The sequence below is a fragment of the Mobula hypostoma genome, chromosome 4 (genome assembly GCF_963921235.1).
Source record: "Mobula hypostoma chromosome 4, sMobHyp1.1, whole genome shotgun sequence".
Taxonomy (NCBI): Eukaryota; Metazoa; Chordata; class Chondrichthyes; order Myliobatiformes; family Myliobatidae; genus Mobula; species Mobula hypostoma.
In genome coordinates, this window is record NC_086100.1 from 126,141,520 (window position 1) to 126,164,324 (window position 22,805).

Here is a 22,805-nt window from a genome sequence, read left to right on the forward strand (position 1 = left end):
TTGTGTGCTACAGAAAAGCTTCAATTATTATAGAACCTTTAATAGCAGATCTTTAATATTGTAAACATACAGTGGCAAGCAAAAGTTTGGGCACACCTGGTCAATAGTTCTGTTACTGTGAATAGCTAAACGAGTAAAAGATGAACTGATTTCCAAAAGGCATAAAGTTAAAGATGACACATTTCTTTAATATGTTAAGCAAGAAAACTTTTTTATTTCCATCTTTTACAGTTTCAAAATAACAAAAAAGGAAAAGGGCCCAAAGCAAAAGTTTGGGCACCCTGCATGGCAGTACTTAGTAACACCCCCTTTGGCAAGTATCACAGCTTGTAAACGCTTTCTGTAGCCAGCTAAGAGTCTTTCAATTCTTGTTTGGGGGGATTTTTGCCCATTCTTCCTTGCAAAAGGCTTCTAGTTCTGTGAGATTCTTGGGCCGTCTTGCATGCACTGCTCTTTTGAGGTCTATCCACAGATTCTCAATGATGTTTAGGTCAGGGGACTATGAGGGCCATGGCAAAACCTTCAGCTTGCGCCTCTTGAGGTAGTCCATTGTGGATTTTGAGGTGTGTTTAGGTTCATTATCCTGTTGTAGAAGCCATCCTCTTTTCATCTTCGGCTTTTTTTTTTACAGACGGTGTGATGTTTGCTTCCAGAATTTACTGGTATTTGACTGAATTCATTCTTCCCTCTACCAGTAAATGTTCCCTGTGCCACTGGCTGCAACACAAGCCCAAAGCATGATCGACCTACTCCCGTGTTTAACAGTTGGAGAGGGGTTCTTTTCACGAAATTCCGCACCCTTTTTTCTCCAAACATACCTTTGCTCATACACGAGGAAACCTGCAGATGCTGGAAATTCAAGCAACACACACGAAAAATGCTGGTGGAACGCAGCAGGCCAGGCAGCATCTATAGGAAGAGGTACAGTCGACATTTTGGACCTGGACCTTTCGTCAGGACTAACTGAAGGAAGAGACAATAAGAGATTTGAAAGTCTTTCCCTCCCCCCCCAACACTTTCCGCAGGAATCACTCCCTACGTGACTCCCTTGTCCATTCGTCCCTCCCATCCCTTCCCACCGATCTCCCTCCGGCACTTATCCTTGTAAGTGGAACAAGTGCTACACATGCCCTTACACTTCCTCCCTCACCACCATTCAGGGCACCAGACAGTCCTTCCAGGTGAGGCGACACTTCACCTGTGAGTCGGCTGAGGTGATATACTGCGTCCAGGCTCCCGGTGCGGCCTTCTATATATTGGTGAGACCCGACGCAGGCTGGGAGACTGTTTCGCTGAACACCTACGCTCTGTCCGCCAGAGAAAGCAAGATCTCCCAGTGGCCACACATTTTAGTTCCATGTCCCATTCTGTCTATCCACGGCCTCCTCTACTGTCAAGATGAAGCCACACTCAGGTTGGAGGAACAACACCTTATATTCCATCTCGGTAGCCTCCAATCTGATGGCATGAATATTGACTTCTCTAACTTCCATTAATGCCTCTCCTTCCCTTCACATCCCATCCCTTATTTATCTATTTAATATATTTTTTATTTTTTCTCCCTTTTTTTTTCCTGGCCCAAAACATCAACTGTACCTCTTCCTATAGATGCTGCCTGGCCTGCTGCATTCCACCAGCACTTTTTGTGTGTATTGATACCTTTGCTCATTGCGGCCAAGAAGTTCTATTCAAAAGGTTCAAAGGAACATCTAAACAAGCCTGGTGTGTTTTGGAAACAAGTCCTGTGGACTGATGAAGTTAAAATAGAACTTTTTGGCCACAATCAGCAAAGGTATGTTTGGAGAAAAAAGGGTGCAGAATTTCATGAAAAGAACCTCTCCAACTGTTAAGCACGGGGCTGGATCGATCATGCTTTGGGCTTGTGTTGCAGCCAGTGGCACAGGGAATATTTTATGATAGAGAGAAGAATGAATTCAATTAAATACCAGCAAATTCTGGAAACAAACATCACACCGTCTGTGAAAAAGCCGAAGATGAAAAGAGGATGGCTTCTACAACAGGATAATGAACCTAAACACACTCCAAATCCACAATGGACTACCTCAAGAGGCACAAGCTGAAGGTTTTGCCATGGCCCGCACAGTCCCCTGACCTAAACATCATCGAGAATCTGTGGATAGACCTCAAAAGAGCAGTGCATACAAGATGGCCCAAGAATCTCACAGAACTAGAAGCCTTTTGCAAGGAAGAATGGGCAAAAATCCCCCAAACAAGAATTGAAAGACTCTTAGCTGGCTACAAAAAGCATTTACAAGCTGTGATACTTGCCAAAGGGTGTGTTACTAAGTACTGACCATGCAGAGTGCCCAAACTTTTGCTTCGGGCCCTTTTCCTTTTTTCTTATTTTGAAACTGTAAAAGATGGAAATAAAAACATGTTCTTTCTTAAAATATTAAAGAAATGTGGCACCTTTAACTTTATGCCTTTTGGAAATTAGTTCATCTTTTACTCGCTTAGCTATTCACAGTAACAGAAATTTTGACCAGGGGTGCCCAAACTTTTGCAAGCCACTGTATATCAGATGGACTTCCTGTTTTTCTTGCGCTTCTAAGTGCTTTCCCCTGATTATTACTAAATCAGACAATCAAAATAAACTATAACCGAGCGAAGAAACCAAGTAATAATAGAAAATGCTAGATCTGTGCAACACATCAGACTAACATGTTTGTAGAGCAAAATAGAAATGGTATTTCAGGATGATGACCCTTCATTAGAACCACTTGGAAAAGAAATAAGCTTTAATTTGCTGAGAAAGGACAGGATGAGGAGAACAAAATGGGGAAAACTGTAATAGGGTGAAGACCAGGTAGCAAAGTTAACAGCTAAAAAATGCTATAGACCACTTATTAATCAAAGATATATCTGAGGGAGGTGCGAATACAATTCAATTAAAGAAATCTAAATTCACCAGGAGAGAAAAAAATAAGGGCTGGAAATCAGGTGTGTGATTAAATATTCAAAATGCTGAATTCATATGCCCAGCTGGAAGATGAGGTGCTGTTCCTCAGGATTAATTTTTGTCGAAACAATGTAGGAGATGTGAGTGGGAAGGAAAATTAAGGTGACATGCAACTATAAGTTCAAGGTTATCCTTAGGCAGTAAACAGACGTGCACTAAAAGCAAACACACAATCAGCTTTTGGTTTCTATAAAAAGTAAGAGTAGGTCGACTGGGCTATATTAAAGGTAGAAGCCAATGATTCTTTTTGAAAATGGAGGAGAAAATGCAATGTGAAGGGGAGTGGGTTTCGGTGGAAGTAAAAGGGTAACTACAGTTCCATGGAGGAAATGGAGTCTTCCTAACATTGGAAAGGGAGAGGGAGAGAAGATGTAGAAAGTGAAGATGGATTTGGTAATGGGAGAATAACTGGTCATATGTGTACAGAGCATGGGAGAACACATGCAGCTGGAGAAAAAGTTTGCACTAATTTGAAATGATGTTTGTAATCTAATGAAGAAATCCATTCAAGAAGACTGATGTGTTTTAAAAAAATCGCAGAATGAAGCTAAGTAACAGTATTTCCAGTGAAAATGTAGTGTGCCCATAAATCACAGAAAATAGCAATTGTTGTGAATTTCTTAATGTTGCACTACAGATAAATATCTCATTTAATGTGTAACCAGTTACTTTTATGTGCAGAAAATATCAATTTGACAAATCTGATCTGAATAGATCAACACTGGAGATCATTGTTATTATTTTACTGAGATTTAAGAAACACAAGAATGAAGAAGTATTCATCACAAATTTACACAAATCATATCGTCTTTACTTCATAATGGTAACGTTGAGACCCAACACTACACTTCTGTTCTGCATCATATCCAAATAAAATTTAAACAAGTACCCATAGTGATCGGTTATTTTAGGAAGTTTTTCAAAACATTTGCTCTTCTGTTTCATTTCAATCTGTCTAAGTTTTAATATTGTCAGTACAGACTAAGCACACCAGCTGGCAGTTGGTGTTACTTTTGAAATTTAAATCCTGTTCGTCCTTTCCAAGAGTAACAGTTCCAAGAAGATTTAATATCTTACACAAATGATTACATTCAATAAGAGTAACTAACTTATTTACCTGAACATCTTAAAGATGCTTTATTCAATTTTCCTATCCTCTCACAAAACAATAATGGCTCAGATTTTTGAGGAAATGCCAATAGTTCCAATTGAGATCTCCAGCGTATCCCCACATAACTAGCACAGAATTCAGGATTGTGAATGTGTACACTAACACTGAAGTCCTGATCTTGATGGCAGCTGTTCCTAACTGCACTGACTTTGGACTGAAGAAGACCAGCAGCAAAGCAAATTATAAAATTGCAACATCTGCCATATAGTGATGCTCAGAATCACGCCAAAATAATCTGTGGCATTTTAGACTCGGCAAAGACAGGGACCACATCTCCATTCATTTGAAGAGCATAGGTAGCAGAGGAGGACCACATTAAATAAATTTATTTAATTATTCAATTGTTTTTAAATCCACTTAAGGAGTATAATTTTTATTTGTTTTCATTTCTTTTAAAAATTTTAACAATATAAACATGTTAATACTCAGGACATTTTTGAATGTGATTCAAAAATGTCCTAAGTTTAAAACTTTCAGTTTTGGGATTTTCTCCCAGAAGGCCCTAACACTACATCAGGCTGCATAATTGAAAAGGGAATTGGATTTGTCAAAGAACTAGCCTCAGGAGAGCTACACCAAGGAAATACATGCATTTTCATAGGTCAGTATTCAGTGCAAATGACTTGGTGCTGTCTGCAAAATCAGGCCATTAATTCATTAACAAAAGCTCAACATTTCAACCTCTCCTTTGTGTCATTAAAACATAACCTGGCTTGTGCGCAAGCACAGAGAGGTTCCAGTGAACAGCCCTGCTTCTGGTTAACATCTCTTTTCAAATAGCTTAGTAAAGTTGCATGTTGCTTCATGAAAAAAATATGCAGGTAAGAGGGGTCTGATTCACTTAATACCTAAACCTGTGGCACTCTGGATTTGAGGCTGCAAAACTGGTCCTCGCACTGAAAGTGGGGCATATAGTAATATGGGATGGGTAATATTGCCAGAACTGAAAGCATTAAGAGACAAATGCAGTAGTAAAATTGGATAAACACTTCCCCAGCCTAAAAAAAATGTTTTATCATTAAAACAGTTTTTGTCATTTGCAGCTAAAATGCTGCATAATTCAAGGATATTGTTCTGTATAAAAATCATTCCTCTAATTATATTTGTGTATTCTTTTCTAACAAAAACAGCTTTGTCAAAAACTCAAATAATGAAAGCCATTTCGCCCTTTATTCTGTACCTCACTCAGACTTTCAAATAAAATGCATTTGGTATTTTTTTTATGTGCTTGTCACAAAAAGGTCATACAATTTATTGACCATCATTGGATACTCTATGTCAATGTTGAAGGAAATATGAGGGAAGGTTATGGCTACTGTTGTGGAGTTCATTGATAATGACATACCTGCCTTCAACAACCATTATCCATAGTACAAACTACTTAGGGATAACTGAAAAATCAATATCCTCGGAGCACTGGCTCCTGCCTTTATCCTGTTTGATTGTCAGCTCCTGTCTAGGGCCCAATCTGACAAGAAAGGGGCAGCAACTACATGATGCCTTCAAATCATCCAATATGGAACAGAACAGTAAATTTTGCTTCCATACCCTCCTTATCAATTAGCCTTAGGTGAAGACTGTCTGTATAGTGTATGCTCTCCATTTTAGAATGAATACATGCAAACTAAACACACCACTGCCCTCAGCAATAAACCAGGAAATCCAGTGACAGTTTAAACAAAACAGAAAGTTGTAACTGTCATAATCCGCATCACACTTTCACGCCAACAAGGGTCTTATCAGCCAGGGTAAGCCCTGGATCACATAGCTCAAGCATCCCTGAATCACCCAGTCATAAATTTTAATGCAAAGTGTGATAAAACACACAAAATAGTAATGAATTTTCAAGTTCCTTGCAAAACACACTGCACTGGGAAGCATAAAATGAGGGCAAGAAACCACGAAAGTGCTCAGAATTCTTTTAACAAGCTGAAAAGTTGCAGGTTGTGACATCTCACAGTAATTTGTGGAAGTTACCTTGTTGAAATGCATCAGTAAAACTGACTTTGAAGAGCAAAAACTATTCCAAACAGTGTAATAACTTAGACAATGACAACTTTATTTCCTATAAATAATCTAAAATTGAATGGCAGCTAGATCATAGAAATCTTTAAAATGGGAAGTTTTAATAAGTATAGGGAGGGTGAGCTCACTTTTGTAAAGAGGCACTAATTTTATAGATAAACTCAAGTTCTTGAATCAAAAATTAGAAGGAGCCATGAAACAATGTTTTTTTTATATTCAAGAAAAGGCTTGGTATTTTCTAACAATGCACGCCTTGAGGACAAGGGAAAGAGGACAATGTCGAAAGAAAGTAAGTTCTTACTGGTCTGACCTGAAAACTAGGTCATCTTCATCTATCCATCTTCAACAATGCATCTTCATGGATCATTACCAAACTGATAATGCAGGTTAGAGCTTTGTTTTTAACTGTTCTGAATGCTATTCAGGAACCAAATTTAGGAAATCTAGAATTAGTAGCACTCAACTAGACCAGCAGTTTCCCTCAGCTCAAATTCCCAGAAATCAGTATCCAAAAGAGAAAAATATGGAGATTAATAATTTATGAAGATGATGGGATCTGTAGCTGTCATCACTGAATGATTCTCCCACAAGTTAGGAAAGACAAAATGATGAGTCCCTAGTGTCTGGGAAATAACAGCTTTTTTTAAAAAAGAAACTTGTATCAGCAGAGTACTGCCCCTTCATTCAGCAGCTAAATTGGTAATATGAACTCAAGCAGTAAGTTCTACAGATTTGCTAAGGAAGCCCACAGGAAAAAGATTGTATGTGGTGACATGTATGTACCCTGATAGTAAATTTTACTTTAAACTTTGAATTTTTGAAATTAACTTTTCATTGCTATAATGAGTCCTTTAAAATATTCAAATTTTATCTTACCTTACTACGATAAAATGACAATAAAGTTGAATCTAATCTAATCTAAATCTAAAAGCACCACGGAAGTGTGGAGTGAAATACTAATACAATCATTACAGACTTAAAAAAATTATTTTTGCAGTTGCAATTTAATGACAAGCTACACTTCTGTTAAAATGTCATGGCCTTTTGTATGAACGTCTGATAGTTAAGGCTATGGACAGTGTCCAGCCCAGCAGCCAGATCATTCTGAAGCAGTCACAGCCATAGATCAAAGATTTTCCATAAACTCCAGAATTTAGCATAAATTCCACCTACCCAGGCCTCACTGAACAGACAAGGAAGTCTGTATAAAATGAAAGCTTTTGAAATCTGTGGATAGTAAGGAAAACAGAAAGGAAAAAATCTAGAAAAATATTAACAAGAGCACTTGCAAACTCTGGAATCCTACAGTAAAGAAGCTGCCTAAATGTAAAACAACCCATTTAAAAACATACATTGGGAACTTCATCATTAACAACTTTTTTTTTCTTTCACAACTTATGCTGCTAGATATTTCTTCCTAGGAAAATACTTTGTTAGTATAAAACTATTAGAGAATTAAACCAGCCATAGTCAACAATGAAAACGTGTGTGTATATTACATTTGCTGATAGACATAACTATTAAAAGACATTATTCTTGAGAAAAAACTTATTGTAGGTTAGTAAATATTTTGTACATTTCAGTAACAGCAGCCAATGGTTTTATAAAAAGATTCAGATCTCTAATAATATTCCCAGAATAGACACAAAGATTCTGCACGCAGCAATAAAATATATTAAATTTGTGAGTTTAAAGTGATTACATAAAGATTCTGATCCTAAACAGAAAACAATTCTGTGACAATGAACAAAGTTCCAATACTATTTATACATGTCTAATTGTGTTTTGTCATCTCCTTATAAAAATTCAAAAACACAAAGACCTCTAACTTAATATAATATGAAAAATTATTATACATTTCCCCGCTGCAAATTAGCTATTTATGACAAAAATAATCTACATTTAAATTGTTTCCATTTTAAAAAAATTACTTACTTGTTCCCAGGTTATATAAAAATTACATCCAACGTGCAAGTACAAGTGAAGTGGTTAAATAGACTACTCACAAACTAAACCATCAGACCAACAGAAGGTTGCAAATATAACATATAAAATGAAGTGACAATTGAGCCTAAATAATCTACTGAGTCATAATGAAAATTCTAAAAATTGGAGATGCTGGAAGAAGAAAAATACAAGGTGCCGGAAAATTCTCAGAAGGTCAAGCAGCATCTGTGAGAAGAGAGATAGGCTTCACATTTCAGGCCAAAGGCTCTTCTTCAAAACTGGAAAAAGGAAAATTTGCAGTTGATCAAGAGGTCAGAATTGATAAGGTACAGATATCTTGGAGAATGGCTAATGGATGAATAGAACTAGTTCAGAGTTAACACATAGGCAAAACAATGACAAGTTTATAGTGGATAAAAAAGAGATAAGCCAATGGAATGAGGGAAAAACAGAGGAATCAAACAAAGACTTAACTGAGATAAAATACAAGTCTTCCCTGATCACAGCAGAAACTGTCTTCCATTTTCACACGCAATCTGTATTTCTTTTGGTTCCCTTTAGCCAATTATTGATTTTACCCCAAAACATTAAGCAACTGAATATACACAGCCCTCCACAACAGAGGGTTTCAAAAGTTCACAAATGCTTCTCATAATTTTCTGATGGCCCCAGTTCTAAATTCTCTAAACTGAAGAAACAAGTCTGTCAGCCTCTACCTTGCCAGCCCTCACAGAATCTTTTGTTTCCATTAATTTGTTTGTAGTTCACTTGAACTCAATCCCAGCTTTTTCCTTTTAAGATAACATTCTAATTCAAAGAACTGAAGTGGTAAATGTATATTTTATTGCCAAGTATATCTTAGGAAAGGAAGACTCCATGTGGTGTGCAGGCATGGTCTCACCTAAGTGCTGCACAGCTATAGGAAGACTCCCTTACTCTTAAACTTCAGCTCAATTGTAAAAAAATGGTTAAAATATCTTTCATCTTAATAATTGCTTTATGTATATGCATACCTTTTTCCATTTTATTCCCAGATGCAGGCAGAGCTAGAGCTACACTGATCTATGATGTTATGGTGAGGACAAAAGATGGTCCTGATGAAGCTGCAGTGTGGTGGAAGCATATCCTAAATTCTTATATGACATCAAGACTGTAAACAGTCCAACTCAGTTTCATTCAGCTGCCAGGGTAAGGGATTGAACTGATAACTGATAAAGATAATTTGTGCTGCTGACCAAAGACAATGTGAAACAAGCTGTCAACGAAGAGGTAGCAAAACTTTAACCCAAAAACAAATTATTCATCACTCATCACAGCTAATGCTATTCCTATTATAAGTAAATCTGCATAAGATTACTTTGTTAATTCCAAATAATACGAGATTCTGCTACAAACCCAAAGGATAAAAGCAAAAAGGAGAAATTCAATGTTTGTTACAATTATGACTTAGAGGATTCAAATACAATGAAGTAAATGATGCAGAATGATTAATACAAAGACTTTAAAGCATATATGCAGAAAAAGGTGTTTTTTCCCATTAAAGTAAACAGGATTACAATTGTCAGACAGAGCTATCTACTGAAACCATTAACCACCCTGTCAATTAAGAAAGGAATACGACATGCATTACTAAATAATTGTTTCAAATCTATACCTTCCCTTTAGCAATTTGATTTTCATCACTAGTGTACTGATTTACGAATGTGACAGGCTGAGAGAATAGCCTTTCTCCATACTATGATGTTTGATTTTATCGTCTTTGTGTGTATCTCTAACAGCCTTAAACATTCTTTATGTTTGTTAGAATTGATTTAGTTATATTACAACCTTAATACTCAAGTATTTTAAAAACACAAAGCTAAACCTGTATGCAAGTTCAGACAAAGCACCACAACTAACTAACCGAAAATTTGTTACAAGTGCAAACGTTATGGAAATACAATAATTTGATGCTTCATGTGAAATTGTTTCACATTTTTCCATCCATTCAATTGTTCTAATGTAGCTATTCGTACTATAAATTGGTGTATGAATCATTGTGCAAATATACCGCCCATACAACAGCATTAAAGTCAAAGTAATGAATCATCACAATGCACCCAATATTTACCAAAGATTAAAGCAGATGGTATGTTACTGTACTATAAAATATTAGAACAATAATTTCTTTTCTGGAGTATTCTCAAAAATTACATGTCAGAAGATTGTAGAAGTATTCATACAGAGGAACCAGCTTAATAAAATGAGCACATAAATTCTAAAACCTATAAAAACAGAAAAGCAAAAAGTTGCTTGAAAATGCAAGAAAATATTTGCAGAATTATTAATAAAAGACTATATTAGTTAAATAAGGTTAGTTTAATCCAAAAAAAAGTTTAATCCATGATAAACAAGTAGTCACAGAATGCAAGATGCTGATTTAATACTTTTTATACCCACATTTGTGTCAGTTACTCTTAGATTCATAAAAAGATAAATGTGCATTTAAACTGGTAAACTGGGATAATAATTCCAAGTTTTAGCGATCAAAAATTCCCAATGAAAATAGGAAGTAGGAATTCAATGTTTTTGATTTTTTTTCAACATCCTTACTGTTGAATAATGAAATGTCATCAAAACAGCAGTGGTTTTAAGGTGACAATATAGGCCAAATGATTACATCCCTTTAAAGTAGCACCTCACAACTATTTATGCAACATACATTTTAACTGTTAAAGCCCAGGGTCACTGCCATAAAAATATTGATATTTCCAAACTGAATCCAAGCAAGGTTGCAGTCATATTATACTTTACTTGAAATAATTGCTCATAAGACAGCCAATGTTCAAATTTCCTTCAATGATGTTTAAAAATAATTTAGTGTCATTGGTCACTTTATATTAAATGTTACCAATGACCATCACTGCTGGATTAAAATAGAGCAGTAATACCGGTTAAACTGAAATAATTTGAGAAATTGAGTGTGTTGATATGTGCACTTATGATATGTGTGGGTCTGAGCGTGTATGGAAAGGGGTGGGAAACGAAGAAAACGGGACAGTTGCTTTGTTTACATGTAGCTTCATCTCACGCTTCTCTGGATTTCTAAGCATTTAAAGGTGCTGCTCACCCCTGCTTTAATACACACCATAAACACAGGGTAAACTAAACAAACACAATGTCGAACAACCAGAGAAAAAGTCCAGCCTGCCATAATGTATTTACTGTCAGGGAGCGGAACTACTCCTCCCCAGGCTTATTAGTTGAAGTATGATGAGAGGTGGTAAAGAGTGAATGCAGTTCAATTCACTGAGGGCTTTCAAGTACCTCTCAAGATGGAGAGATTTTTCTGCTTCTGTCTTCTTCACTCATTCTCTGTAAACGGACTCCGCTTGTAGCGGCCTGACAATTTCTATTTAATGCACCCTCAAGGAAGTGCTGATGGACTCAAAAACCAACATCACACTAAGAGTGGCAAAACACTTCAATTACAGCTTCTGATGGGGTCGCCTTTAATTATTCATGCTAAGACTGCTTTCCCAGGATTTGTACCGATGACTGTTTCAAAGCAATATGGTAACAGTTCAAAGGGCAACACACCTTTAAAAAAAGAGGTCCACATTATCACTGCTTTAAAGTATTTTTTATTTAGTTTGACGCATCAGCGTAATACCGTGAATTTGGGGCTATTAAATGAAGTGCACTGAGCGGAGCCATTATGTACCATGGAAATCTGTAATGAAAAGTGCGATTAAGGATGGATACTTTGGTTGAAGGGCTCTTCAATTAATTGACGCTTCATGAAAACGTTGGCCTAAATCGTTTGGATGTTAGTTGCAGTATGATGAGTAACGCCCAAACATCACTGCGGAAATAAATTACAGGGACTAAAGCAAACCGGTGTAAAGAATTCGTAGCAAATTTTCTTTCGTGACCAACATTGTCTGTATATTTTAAAGCCCGTAACCCCGCATTTGAAGTGTAATTGCAGAACACCTTTAAAATCGAAAAGCACCCTTTGAAATTATTCCGCACCCGTCACTAAGTCTGCTCATTTGCGGCGTGGGTTCCAAGCACCGCCGACTGTCGTCAGCTGGAAACATTCCGCCTCGCATCTTGCAGAAACAACGTGGCTTGAAAATGTAAAACAATTAATTTTATCAGAACCTTCATAAAAACAAGTCGTTGGAAACAATTTCAGAGAAATTGAGGGAGCAAAGACAAGGTAGTTAGAAAGCGAAGGCCGTCGACCTGTTCCGGGTTAAGGGTATAGCTAGAAAGCGTGGTATCGTTATTACCAACAGAAGCTACCAGCCCATTCTGTAAGGGAACGGGAAAGAGCTCTGCTGGTTAATAAAGTTTGACCTTGATTAAAACAGCAAGTCGCTTCTCACTCAGTTCACTGCCAATATAAAATTCGTCAATGTACATTTCAACCACGAATATAAATTTTGGCCTTAAACTTTATTTTGATGCACCAATTATACATACCACTACTTCATTACCAGGCTCAAACTAAAATAAAACCTCGTTTAATGTCACATGAACGAGCACGTATTTCCAATTAAAAAAACGTTAATTGCATTTTCCGGACTACACCGATATTCACAGTAAAAGATGTAAATTGCAAACCCATCCAATGTAGCTGTCTTACGTCAGATTAATTTTGAAGTCTGTACAAAAGAGAAAACGCATTTCCAAACTACACGATACCGAATTTAAACTCTGTTTCGTCACGTTTTCATTTGCGGTCGCATTCACGATATTTAGGTACTTTAAAATAGAATTCAACGTTTAGCTTTGCTATCGATATTCTCAATTTCTGCAATTATATATCATTAGGAATGTTCCAAATGCCTATGTGCAAAATAAACATTGGTGTAAGATCGATATAAACGAGTAAATAGAGCCCGCTCCTGCCCTTGCCCCAGAGTGCAAGATGTGGCAGCCACAGCGAGTTGCCTTTTTTTTAATCCGCTGTATCCAATCTCCGAGTCCGCAATAGTCATTGGTTCCTATACTGACAGATCACCGCGGATTGGGTGAAAGTAATAGCACGTGCACGTTAGGTTCGGCCTCTCGGTGTTGAGAACGCATGCTCAGCCCGGCGGGGACCATTCATAAACTAAACTCTTACACACTTCCTGAGCGTGGGGAAAAGTGGCCATAGGAATAAAAACAGTCAAACTCGGACTGAGAGAGCGAGCAATAGAGAAATGAACGCTAACAGACAAATTTCTCCACTTTTATCGTTTCACTACAACGACAATCGCCTCTGATGTAAACAAGATATTTTGAAGAAACCAGTTACTGATTTCGGAGGATTTTGGTTGACATTTGTACTTTGTCTTTCCTCACTTTTCTCTCTCCCTCTAACCAATTAAATTCAATGCACTTGTTTCAAATTTGCGCCAGTTAAAAAGTGGGTGCCCACGGAACACCGGTAAGCGTTGGATCCATCAACCTATTGCGAGACTCCGGTATATAGTCCGGACCTGAGTCCCAACATGATTGCGGCTCAAGCCAAGCTGGTCTATCAGCTGAACAAGTACTACAACGAGCGGTGCCAGGCTAGGAAAGCCGCGATCGCTAAGACCATTCGAGAGGTGTGTAAAGTGGTCTCCGACGTCCTTAAAGAAGTGGAAGTCCAAGAGCCTCGCTTCATCAGCTCCCTTAGCGAAATCGAAACGCGCTTCGAAGGTTTGGAAGTGATCGCTCCAACAGAATTTGAAGTGGTCCTTTACCTGAACCAAATGGGGGTCTTCAACTTCGTGGACGATGGCTCACTGCCTGGCTGCGCTGTGCTAAAACTGAGCGATGGGCGCAAGAGGAGCATGTCCCTTTGGGTCGAATTTATTACAGCTTCGGGCTATCTGTCAGCCCGGAAGATCCGATCCAGATTTCAAACCCTGGTAGCACAGGCAGTGGACAAATGCAGTTATCGAGATGTGGTGAAGATGGTGGCGGATACGAGCGAGGTAAAACTAAGAATCAGGGAGCGTTACGTGGTGCAGATCACGCCAGCTTTCAAATGCACGGGCATCTGGCCCAGGAGTGCGGCTCAGTGGCCCATGCCACATATCCCCTGGCCCGGTCCAAATCGGGTGGCCGAAGTTAAGGCTGAAGGCTTCAACCTTCTGTCCAAAGAGTGCTACTCCCTGACGGGCAAGCAGAGCTCGGCCGAGAGCGACGCTTGGGTTTTACAGTTCGGCGAAGCTGAGAACAGGCTACTGATGGGTGGCTGCAGGAAAAAGTGCTTATCCGTGTTGAAGACTTTGCGAGATCGACACCTCGAGTTGCCTGGGCAGCCCCTCAATAACTACCATATGAAGACACTACTGCTCTACGAATGCGAGAAACACCCCAGAGAAACCGATTGGGACGAGTCATGCCTCGGTGACCGCCTCAACGGCATTCTGCTCCAACTCATCTCCTGTCTCCAGTGCCGGAGATGTCCTCATTACTTTCTTCCAAACCTAGATCTTTTCCAAGGAAAGCCCCATTCCGCCCTGGAAAGCGCGGCTAAACAGACTTGGCGATTGGCAAGAGAAATCCTTACCAATGCAAAAAGCCTCGATAAACTATAGTAGATCTTGCATTCCCAGCAAACCGATTTCAACGATTATTGCAAGGCACAAAAAATGAACTTACTAGATGATTAAAACAAAATACTTTAAAAGAAGCAAACGGACTTGACGTGAAACAGATTCAAGGTACATTTTAAACTAAGTGTGACTGTTTTGTTTAGATGTTGTCAACCTGTGAGGAACCTTTATTTAAGTATGCACCGTCTTTTAAAGGCCAAGAGAATTTCAGTTGTGAAATGTATTTTGCGTGCCAACCCCGTTTCCCCTAAAAGAAACATGTAATAATGGTAATAAAATTATTTACCCTTACCTGCACTTTTTGTCAGTTAATTAACATCCGAATAGATTTGTTTGGTTATATCAGATTTTATTGTGCTTCTGAAATGGTTATTTCAATTACATTTTCTCCCGCAACATATCTAGGAAAAAATATATAAAATGGCCTCTCTCAATCTTACCGACTTTTTAACTCCAAGAATTTAGGGAATGTTAATGATTCGATTTCCTCCATATCAATTCAATTAATGCAGTTTATATCTAATACAATAATTAAAATAGGTATAATAAATCTTTTACCCCTCTTTTTAATATGCAGCATCTAGTTATTTAGGAATTATTCCAGAAGTTTTATGCTATCAGTAAATATTACAGAACGGCATGAAGCAATAGTTAAAGACATCACAGCGGATTTACATTCAGGAGGCTCCGCAGTCGCGACTGCGAAGGTTTTAAAACACTAGCTTTTCTTGTTGTTCGAAGATAGTCAAGTAGTTTTAAAGTTGGAGCTGAATTAAGGAGAGTCATCAGTGAGGCTGCAGCTGTACAGTTTGAAAAAAAAACATGGTAAAAACACCCCACAACAGAGCCACTAAAACGGTTATTTCGTTGGTATTGAAATGCCGGCGAAACTGCAATATCTACAAAATAAGCATCTTTAATAATGGCGCCAGTGAACAAATGCAGTCAACAAGGCCGAATCCTTCTAGTCGGGTCTTTATTCTTACAAAAAGAGCCTTACATTGTCGGTGGTTATACGGAAAAGTGTAAACATTAAGTATTTTTACTAAAGAAATGAAAAATGAAAACTAATTCACCACTATTACGGCGCGATGAGTAATTTGATATTACACGCAATACAGGCGCGGCGAATTAATTCTAATGTTACAGCTCTACTATAGCGTCCCACAGGTGTATTGATTAAAAAAAAATCGGACTACGTTCACCTCAAGGAACATTTGAATTATGGAAACGTTGGCACAGTATATTAAGCGATCAAAATTACAACTAACCACGTTACAACCCAAATACTTGTCTTAAATATAGTAATAAATGATATAAATACAATGAACTTATTAAAATGATTTACTAATTGGCGAAAGGTCGGGGATATCGTTTAATACGACAAAGTTCTAAAATGATCGAGGTTTATAAAACGAAGATTCATATTGAAATTTTGATCACAGCGATTACCGCCTTAAATTCGGGTTTCAAGATTATTGACATTCCGACGTCTGACTAATTTAAGACTTCACACTAAAACGTTTACGATATTAAAAACTGAGAAAGGGCAGTCTTATTTTTTTTAACTGGATTACGTTTCCTTGTGTCAAAGGATCAACAAATGGGTAAACTTGTCAGAAATGTGCTTATTTCGTCTGATTTCATGGAAGTGTTGCTACACAAGCAAAGGCCGTTTTGTGGCCTTTCAAAAAAAACGAATCATTTATAAATTTGGCCATTCAACAGGCGTCAGAACTTGTCTTATCCCAGTTATGCAGCTACTGTCGGTAATTAAAACACCAAACTGGTGTAAATGTGAAGCCTGAGGTTATCTGCAAATCTTATCAGACCTGGATCTGCTAAAAGCTTGTCAGTCTGTTTTGGTTTCTGGTGTTACAAACAACAGCCTTTTTTTACATGTTCAAAACGTCACGGTGGTGAAGCAAGGGGGACCCTGCTTTGCGAATGTGCTTCAAGACATCATAGTTAAACATTACAATTCAATTTTTATATTGGTGTTCCGTGAGTTTCTCCTAACTACAATGAAATTAAGCCATCCTGATGACTGTAAAGCAGGATTACTATTTTACTACGTATTCCAACGGAGCAGGAAGGGCGCTATGCACTTCATTTTAAATATTGGCTATATGCATGATTGAAGCTCATCTTGCGTTGTTATGTAAATTTCATCTGAAATCCAATTTAGATACAGCCAGGAAGACAGAGAAAAAAATGTCAATTACAACTTATCTCTGGAGCTGAGTTGTTTACTTCTCTTTCGACGATATGAACATTAAATTTTAGAAACAAAGGAAACAAACGAATGTGTCACAAAATATATGTCCCACGATGAAAATAGAGTATTACTTCAGGATGAACGGAGACGCTAGAGTTCTTTCAGGCTCTTAAGAATATTTCTACTTTTCTAAGTTGCACACGTTCTCCCTCAAACCATAAGGTAAATGTTAGATAGATTAGATTATGAGGACACGCAGTCCTCTTTTATTGTCATTTAGTAATGCATGCATTAAGAAATGATACAATAAGCATCAATAATGATCTTTGTGACATTAGACCCTTAAAAACAGGTGTCATCTTAGAAAGATTTTTCTAAAATAATAGCCATTTCTTCCAAAGAGTAACAAGGAACGATTTCAAAATTAGCTCTCTACCCCAATAGTTTATACTTCAGCCAGCGTGTTCTACTAAACATGCCAATTTATGTGTGTGTGTGTGTGGCGGGGGGGGGGGGGGAGAGATATGAAATACCGCAACACTTAGGCTAAATCTCAAACGTCATTGCTTCAGCCCGTGCAGCGTACAAGCTAAATAATCAAATGAATTTCAAAGGTATTATTTTCATTATTTGAGGTAACATTTATCATTATTTCGCGAGTTAACAGACTTCCTATTTGACAACCCCCAAAGTAGACAATACAAAACTACCTGTGACCTTGAATAATAAACTTAAACATTTGCAATAGAAAGGTGCTTCTCCTAACCAAAACGATACAAGGTATAATTTTCAAATCTAAATGAAGCTCAGTCGTTTAACAACCATTCTCCTCCCAAAATTAAGCACGTTAAATACTTTAAATAATCAATCATGAGACTAAGCACCACTAACATACCAGTACGTTTCAAATCGCAAAATCCAAGATGCTGTTTGTTTCTAGAAAACCAAACGAAGACACAAAATGGAATAGGACTCCAAAATGACTAGAATAAATAATGCGCAGATGCCAACTATATTAAAAAAGATCCCTTGTGCCATGCAGTATTTCGCATTTTCATAAACCATAATCAGTGCTCATGCTTTTACAAAATGGAATACGTACTAATAATCAGAAGGTCGACACAATAAAATTAATTTTAAATTGATATATTAGAAACACGCATTTTATTCTTGTTATTGTCAGTCTCTTCCCACCACGCCGTTTAGTTTTAAGTCAATGAACAGAACCAGCCTTAAAATGAGAAAGATGACATTAATATTTGCTAAGAATTAAAATACCTTATGTTTTCGCGAAACCACATTTTATTGCGTTTGTTATGTGCATAAAATTCCAGAGGAATCTCAAGTATTTTAAGGATCGAAATGGTAACTACTGCTAAATATTAATGCAAGTAAAGTTTACAAACTCTGGATTTATTTGTCATTGGATATTAGAAACTTTTTTTCATTCGCGATAAATATTTTTTTCTCAAATCAGTAACAACACATAAAACTTATGACCGGTAAAAAGAAGTGTTTTTTTTCCCCAAAAATAAAAACTAATAATTTCACGTACACCATTTTTGCAGACCGCTGAAACATTTGAAAGGTTTCAAAAACTAGCAAAAGTGACGATATAGACTTTAAAAGTTGTACATTTTACAGATGGAATAGACCGACGTGCGTGGAATCAGAATATATTAAATACACATTGCAGTTTTAACATGTGCACGCACGAAAACAATCTTAATTATTATTTAATAGCAACATTATTTCGAAAAGCGAGAGATTGTTAATTTCACAGTTTTGTTATTGAATGAATGTAAAATATTCTTCTCTCTGACGTATCTGTGACTACTCGAGTTAAAATTTGGTATATTTAAGAGCTGTTACTTAAACTCTTCCCAAATATATCTATGGCCCCTTACCTTGGGGTCCAGTTTTTTATAACTGGGATCTTCGTCGTCCACTTCAAAGTACAGCTCGGAAGAGGTGATTGACAACGTCCCCTTAGCGACTACAACTGGAGCTATAAGTTGGGCAGCCGTGGTCAAAGTCACAGGTCCTAGAAATAGGTGATCAAGATAGCTTACTAACATCTTTTGGTTTCATGCAGACCAAGTGAATAAAACTTAATTAAAATACGTTTTTTCCAGCAAATTTAGTTAGATAGTAAGAAAAACATGCACAAACAAATCTGAAAATGAAACCAGTTACGATACACCTCTATTTGCATTGCAAGATTGACGTGTTAGTCATTAAACGTTGTCGATGTCGCGCTTCTGGAATAGTTTCAGTTTTCTTTTCTAACGGAATTCGCTGCAATTATAATCTCTCGGTTTACTCATTCTGGTTTAATGCCCCGCAGGATAATTAGTTACGAGGGTTTTCAAACGTTTACTAGTGCTCAACACTCGTGTAACTGCTACTAAAATTGTATGAAATGTAATATATTTTTTAAATCGTACATTAAAATAAAACAACAGAACAGCTACTGAAGAGTAACACTATAATTCTTACTCCTGTATTTATGTATGCATGGATGTAATGCATGCAAGCATGCATGCAGTGTAGCTTTTATGAGAATTGCCGTTGTTTTGATGTACTGGGAATCCACATTGCACAGCTGCTCGGCTGGTTTATGCTTGAGTGCATTTCGTTGTAACAATCACGAAGTACAATGGGATTTCGAGAAAGATTATCATTTCGCAACAAGAGCACTGGGGCATTAGCTGTAAACATACAAAACTGATAGGTTTTGTCTGATATGCTCCAAATGACATAACTATGAAAGTTATGTTAAAGAAACGGTGACGGGAAAAGGTAGATATAATAATGGCAACCCAATTAGGTCAGGATTTTCTTTTTAGGTAGGAAGTAATTTACACGTTTACACACAATCGGAAACCACTATTTGGTCCTACGTTTATTTTTAAGCTTTGATTTAGGAAACATAAACTCTCTCTGACTATGGTGATTGATTTCGTGAAATTTAATGAATACAATACAACCTTTCGTAACACTTTAATAGAAATTCACGAAATGAAAATGAATCCTTGGGCCATTTCTCATATTTCGACGTGCAGATTTCAGAAGCGCTAAACTTTAACACCAGGCTAACTGTTCTACATTGAATGTTTACATACATATATATTATATAAGCGACATCAGATCAGGTTCACCCGTCCAAGTGGTGGAGGTAATCATTCTGTGAGTAATTGCCAAAAAATTTTCAAATTAATTGTCATTTTCATTGATTGCTTAGACCCGGGTAGTCTTTAATCTCTCATCAATCTTAATGTATGCCACCTCGACAATAGCGGGCGATTCTCATGTGAGATTAGAGCAGGATTTGCCCTCTATTCCCAGTCTACAATATACTTGGTTTGCAGATGGTCAGTAGAGAGATACAAAACCGCCTTGATTTCCCCAAGCTCTTTCAAAAGTGGATGGAATCACCATCTCGTGTTCTCTGCCGTCTCTCAGAGACCTTAATACATTAACATGTAATACAGGAGAGAAATAACATTTTTCAATCATAGTGAGACATTCAATTACAATGAGAACACAGCAGCCATCTGCAATGATCTGGCAATGCGCACAGCCCATGGGCTCTTATAGGAGACCCCAGATAACTTTCAGTTAATTTACACTACAGACTTTATTAGAAAGGATTACTGCTTAATCCTATTCCCAATGTCAAGATTTCATAATTAAACTCTAATCTCTCCGCACTGTTGCGAATATCTGCGCTGTATAGGAAGCTTGCTACATCGCAAAACAATTTCACACTTGTTACATTAGACGGAGGGATTGAAAAGGTTTAAATGCTAAATGCTGTTATTTATGGCAACATCTATAGGTGAAATAATTGTAAAAGAACATCTCCAAAATGAGACGATATGCAATGGATTAACGTGGCCGTTTCTGTTTCTGCTGTGATAAAAAGAATCCCAAGTACATATTATTTCCAAGATACATTAAAGCACAGCAATGCATTTGATGTTTATTTTTCCTTTAAATGTGAATGCCATAAATTTGATTTCAAGCATCGTTTTCACCATATATAAAAATGCTAAGAAATTGTTAACGCTTTCGAAACATTTTCATCTTTACCACACGACGCCAAACTCCCTTTGGTTCAGGATAAGCAGCGCCCAACGATCCAGGCGTTTCCCCCGAAAAGAGTTATAGGGGATATTATCCAAACCCATTCCACCCTTTCGAAACAGTGACAGTAACCCCTTTCGAAAACCATTCTTCTTGACGGAACATTCCACCTCCCAAGTCCCTCCCTGCGGCGGATATCCCATTCTTTCTCCAGCGCAGTTAGTTATCCTTTCCAATTTAAATGCAGTGATGTACGAGTTTTCTTCTCATTCTAGCGAGATCATAGGTAGCAACAATCGTCGCCAACAAATTCAGTGAGAGAAGCGTTTTGGTCGCCTCGTATGAAGGTACCTAAAAGAATGTGATATCTCTGCGCATACTAAAAAAAACATCTTTTGTATTCCTGAGAAACCTTCCGACCAACCTCGCATTTGTCCCAAGCAAATCAAGAAGCAACTGCATTCATTTAAACTCTCCCGCGATCCTAACTAAATTATTTAATTATCGACATTATTTCCCTTATTTGATTGGCGCTAGATAGTTAAGACGCAACTCCGTATATAATTGATGAAAATGAAGAATGTTAAAAGACAACAGACATCAGATACAAAGGGCAATTTCATAATTAAGGTATTAGTTTTGATATTAAACAGCTAAAGAAAAAACTATGCTGGAATTAGGATCCACCTCGATTTTACAGAGGGTAACTTGCAAATATAATTTTATAATCGATTTTAATGCTCACATTTTGCGGTTTGATGGTTCTTCGCCATATTTTGAACATCAGATTTGAGCAAAATTAATTGTACTTTACAGTGATTGATCCTCTATAGTACCAACAGAGTGAGGTAAATATTACCTGCTTATATATACACAATGTGTGAATCTGAAACTTGTACCCTTTTCATGAATTTTTTTGCAAGACTGCTCTTGAAAAGTTGGAACTCAGCCCCAAACATAGACTTATGTTATAGGCAGTAAGACGTAAATTAGTAATGTCGTTTTAGGCACTTGGAAAAAAAGAAACTTCATGTCAAGTCATTTTATTCCAAACTTTTCAAGGTGGCTAGAAATGAAGTGGAAGAAAACAAACTAAAAACACAGAAAAATATGAAACGCCAAATGCTCATGTAATGTTGGAGTTTTTCATTCAATTTCGAGGGGAAAATGGTATTTTATTGGCTTCACTAGAATTAAGTAAATTTATCACTGTCTCAACAAAAGTCTTTGCACTGAACGAGTGAAATTATATAAGGAGTTTTAGTTGTAACGTTAGGCTGGTGTAAAGAAAGACAAATTATTTTACCCGCCATGTTATCAATCTCCTTCTCTTCCAGTGAAGTGATGGTATCATCGTCTCCCTCCAGCACCATTTCGCTCTCGGAATTCCGGCTGCTCACTGCTGGAGCCCGAATGGACTGCCTGCCTTTAACGAGCACATCATCTTCAGAACCTGCCAACACACACAGCAGAGACCGGTGAGAAACTAAGCAAGATCGGCCCGAAGAGGATCGCTGTTAAAAATCAAACACAGTGTGCAAAAGAAATTGCTTATAGGCGATTGCCCCAACATTTCCTTTCCACCATTCCAGTTTCATATTGTTACTGGAAGCTGCAAATATTCTGCGCATTTTTACAACTAATAATACTGATGTAAATATAAAAGGTTGCTCGTATTAGATGTTTAGTTTTCACTGTGGTATCTCTTATCGTATTGATAAACGCATTCAAATATACAACTTGTAGCTTTCCACTGTATATGGAAAATCTGGTCACTGAAGTACAATTTCG

At 37.3% G+C, this 22,805-nt stretch overlaps 2 protein-coding genes across 3 annotated transcripts in view; one reads left to right on the forward strand and one right to left on the reverse strand.

The window, feature by feature from the left end:
• Positions 1–22,805, reverse strand: part of lrba (LPS-responsive vesicle trafficking, beach and anchor containing) — an 849,775-nt gene that overhangs the window by 353,403 nt on the left and 473,567 nt on the right. For both annotated transcript variants that reach the window (XM_063046460.1, XM_063046459.1), the window contains exons 38-39: positions 22,321–22,467; positions 18,833–18,969 (exon numbers count right to left, since the gene is read on the reverse strand). In XM_063046460.1, the coding sequence (XP_062902530.1) occupies positions 18,833–18,969; positions 22,321–22,467 (284 nt within the window). The remainder of the gene's footprint in view (positions 1–18,832; positions 18,970–22,320; positions 22,468–22,805) is intronic.
• Positions 12,421–15,803, forward strand: mab21l2 (mab-21-like 2). The gene has a single exon (XM_063045049.1). The coding sequence runs from the start codon at positions 13,610–13,612 to the stop codon at positions 14,687–14,689; it is 1,080 nt and encodes a 359-aa protein (XP_062901119.1). The 5' UTR covers positions 12,421–13,609; the 3' UTR covers positions 14,690–15,803.

Excerpts from the sequence above, each read along its gene's own strand:
- mab21l2 (XM_063045049.1), top strand. The coding sequence starts at position 13,610 with ATGATTGCGGCTCAAGCCAAGCTGGTCTATCAGCTGAACAAGTACTAC.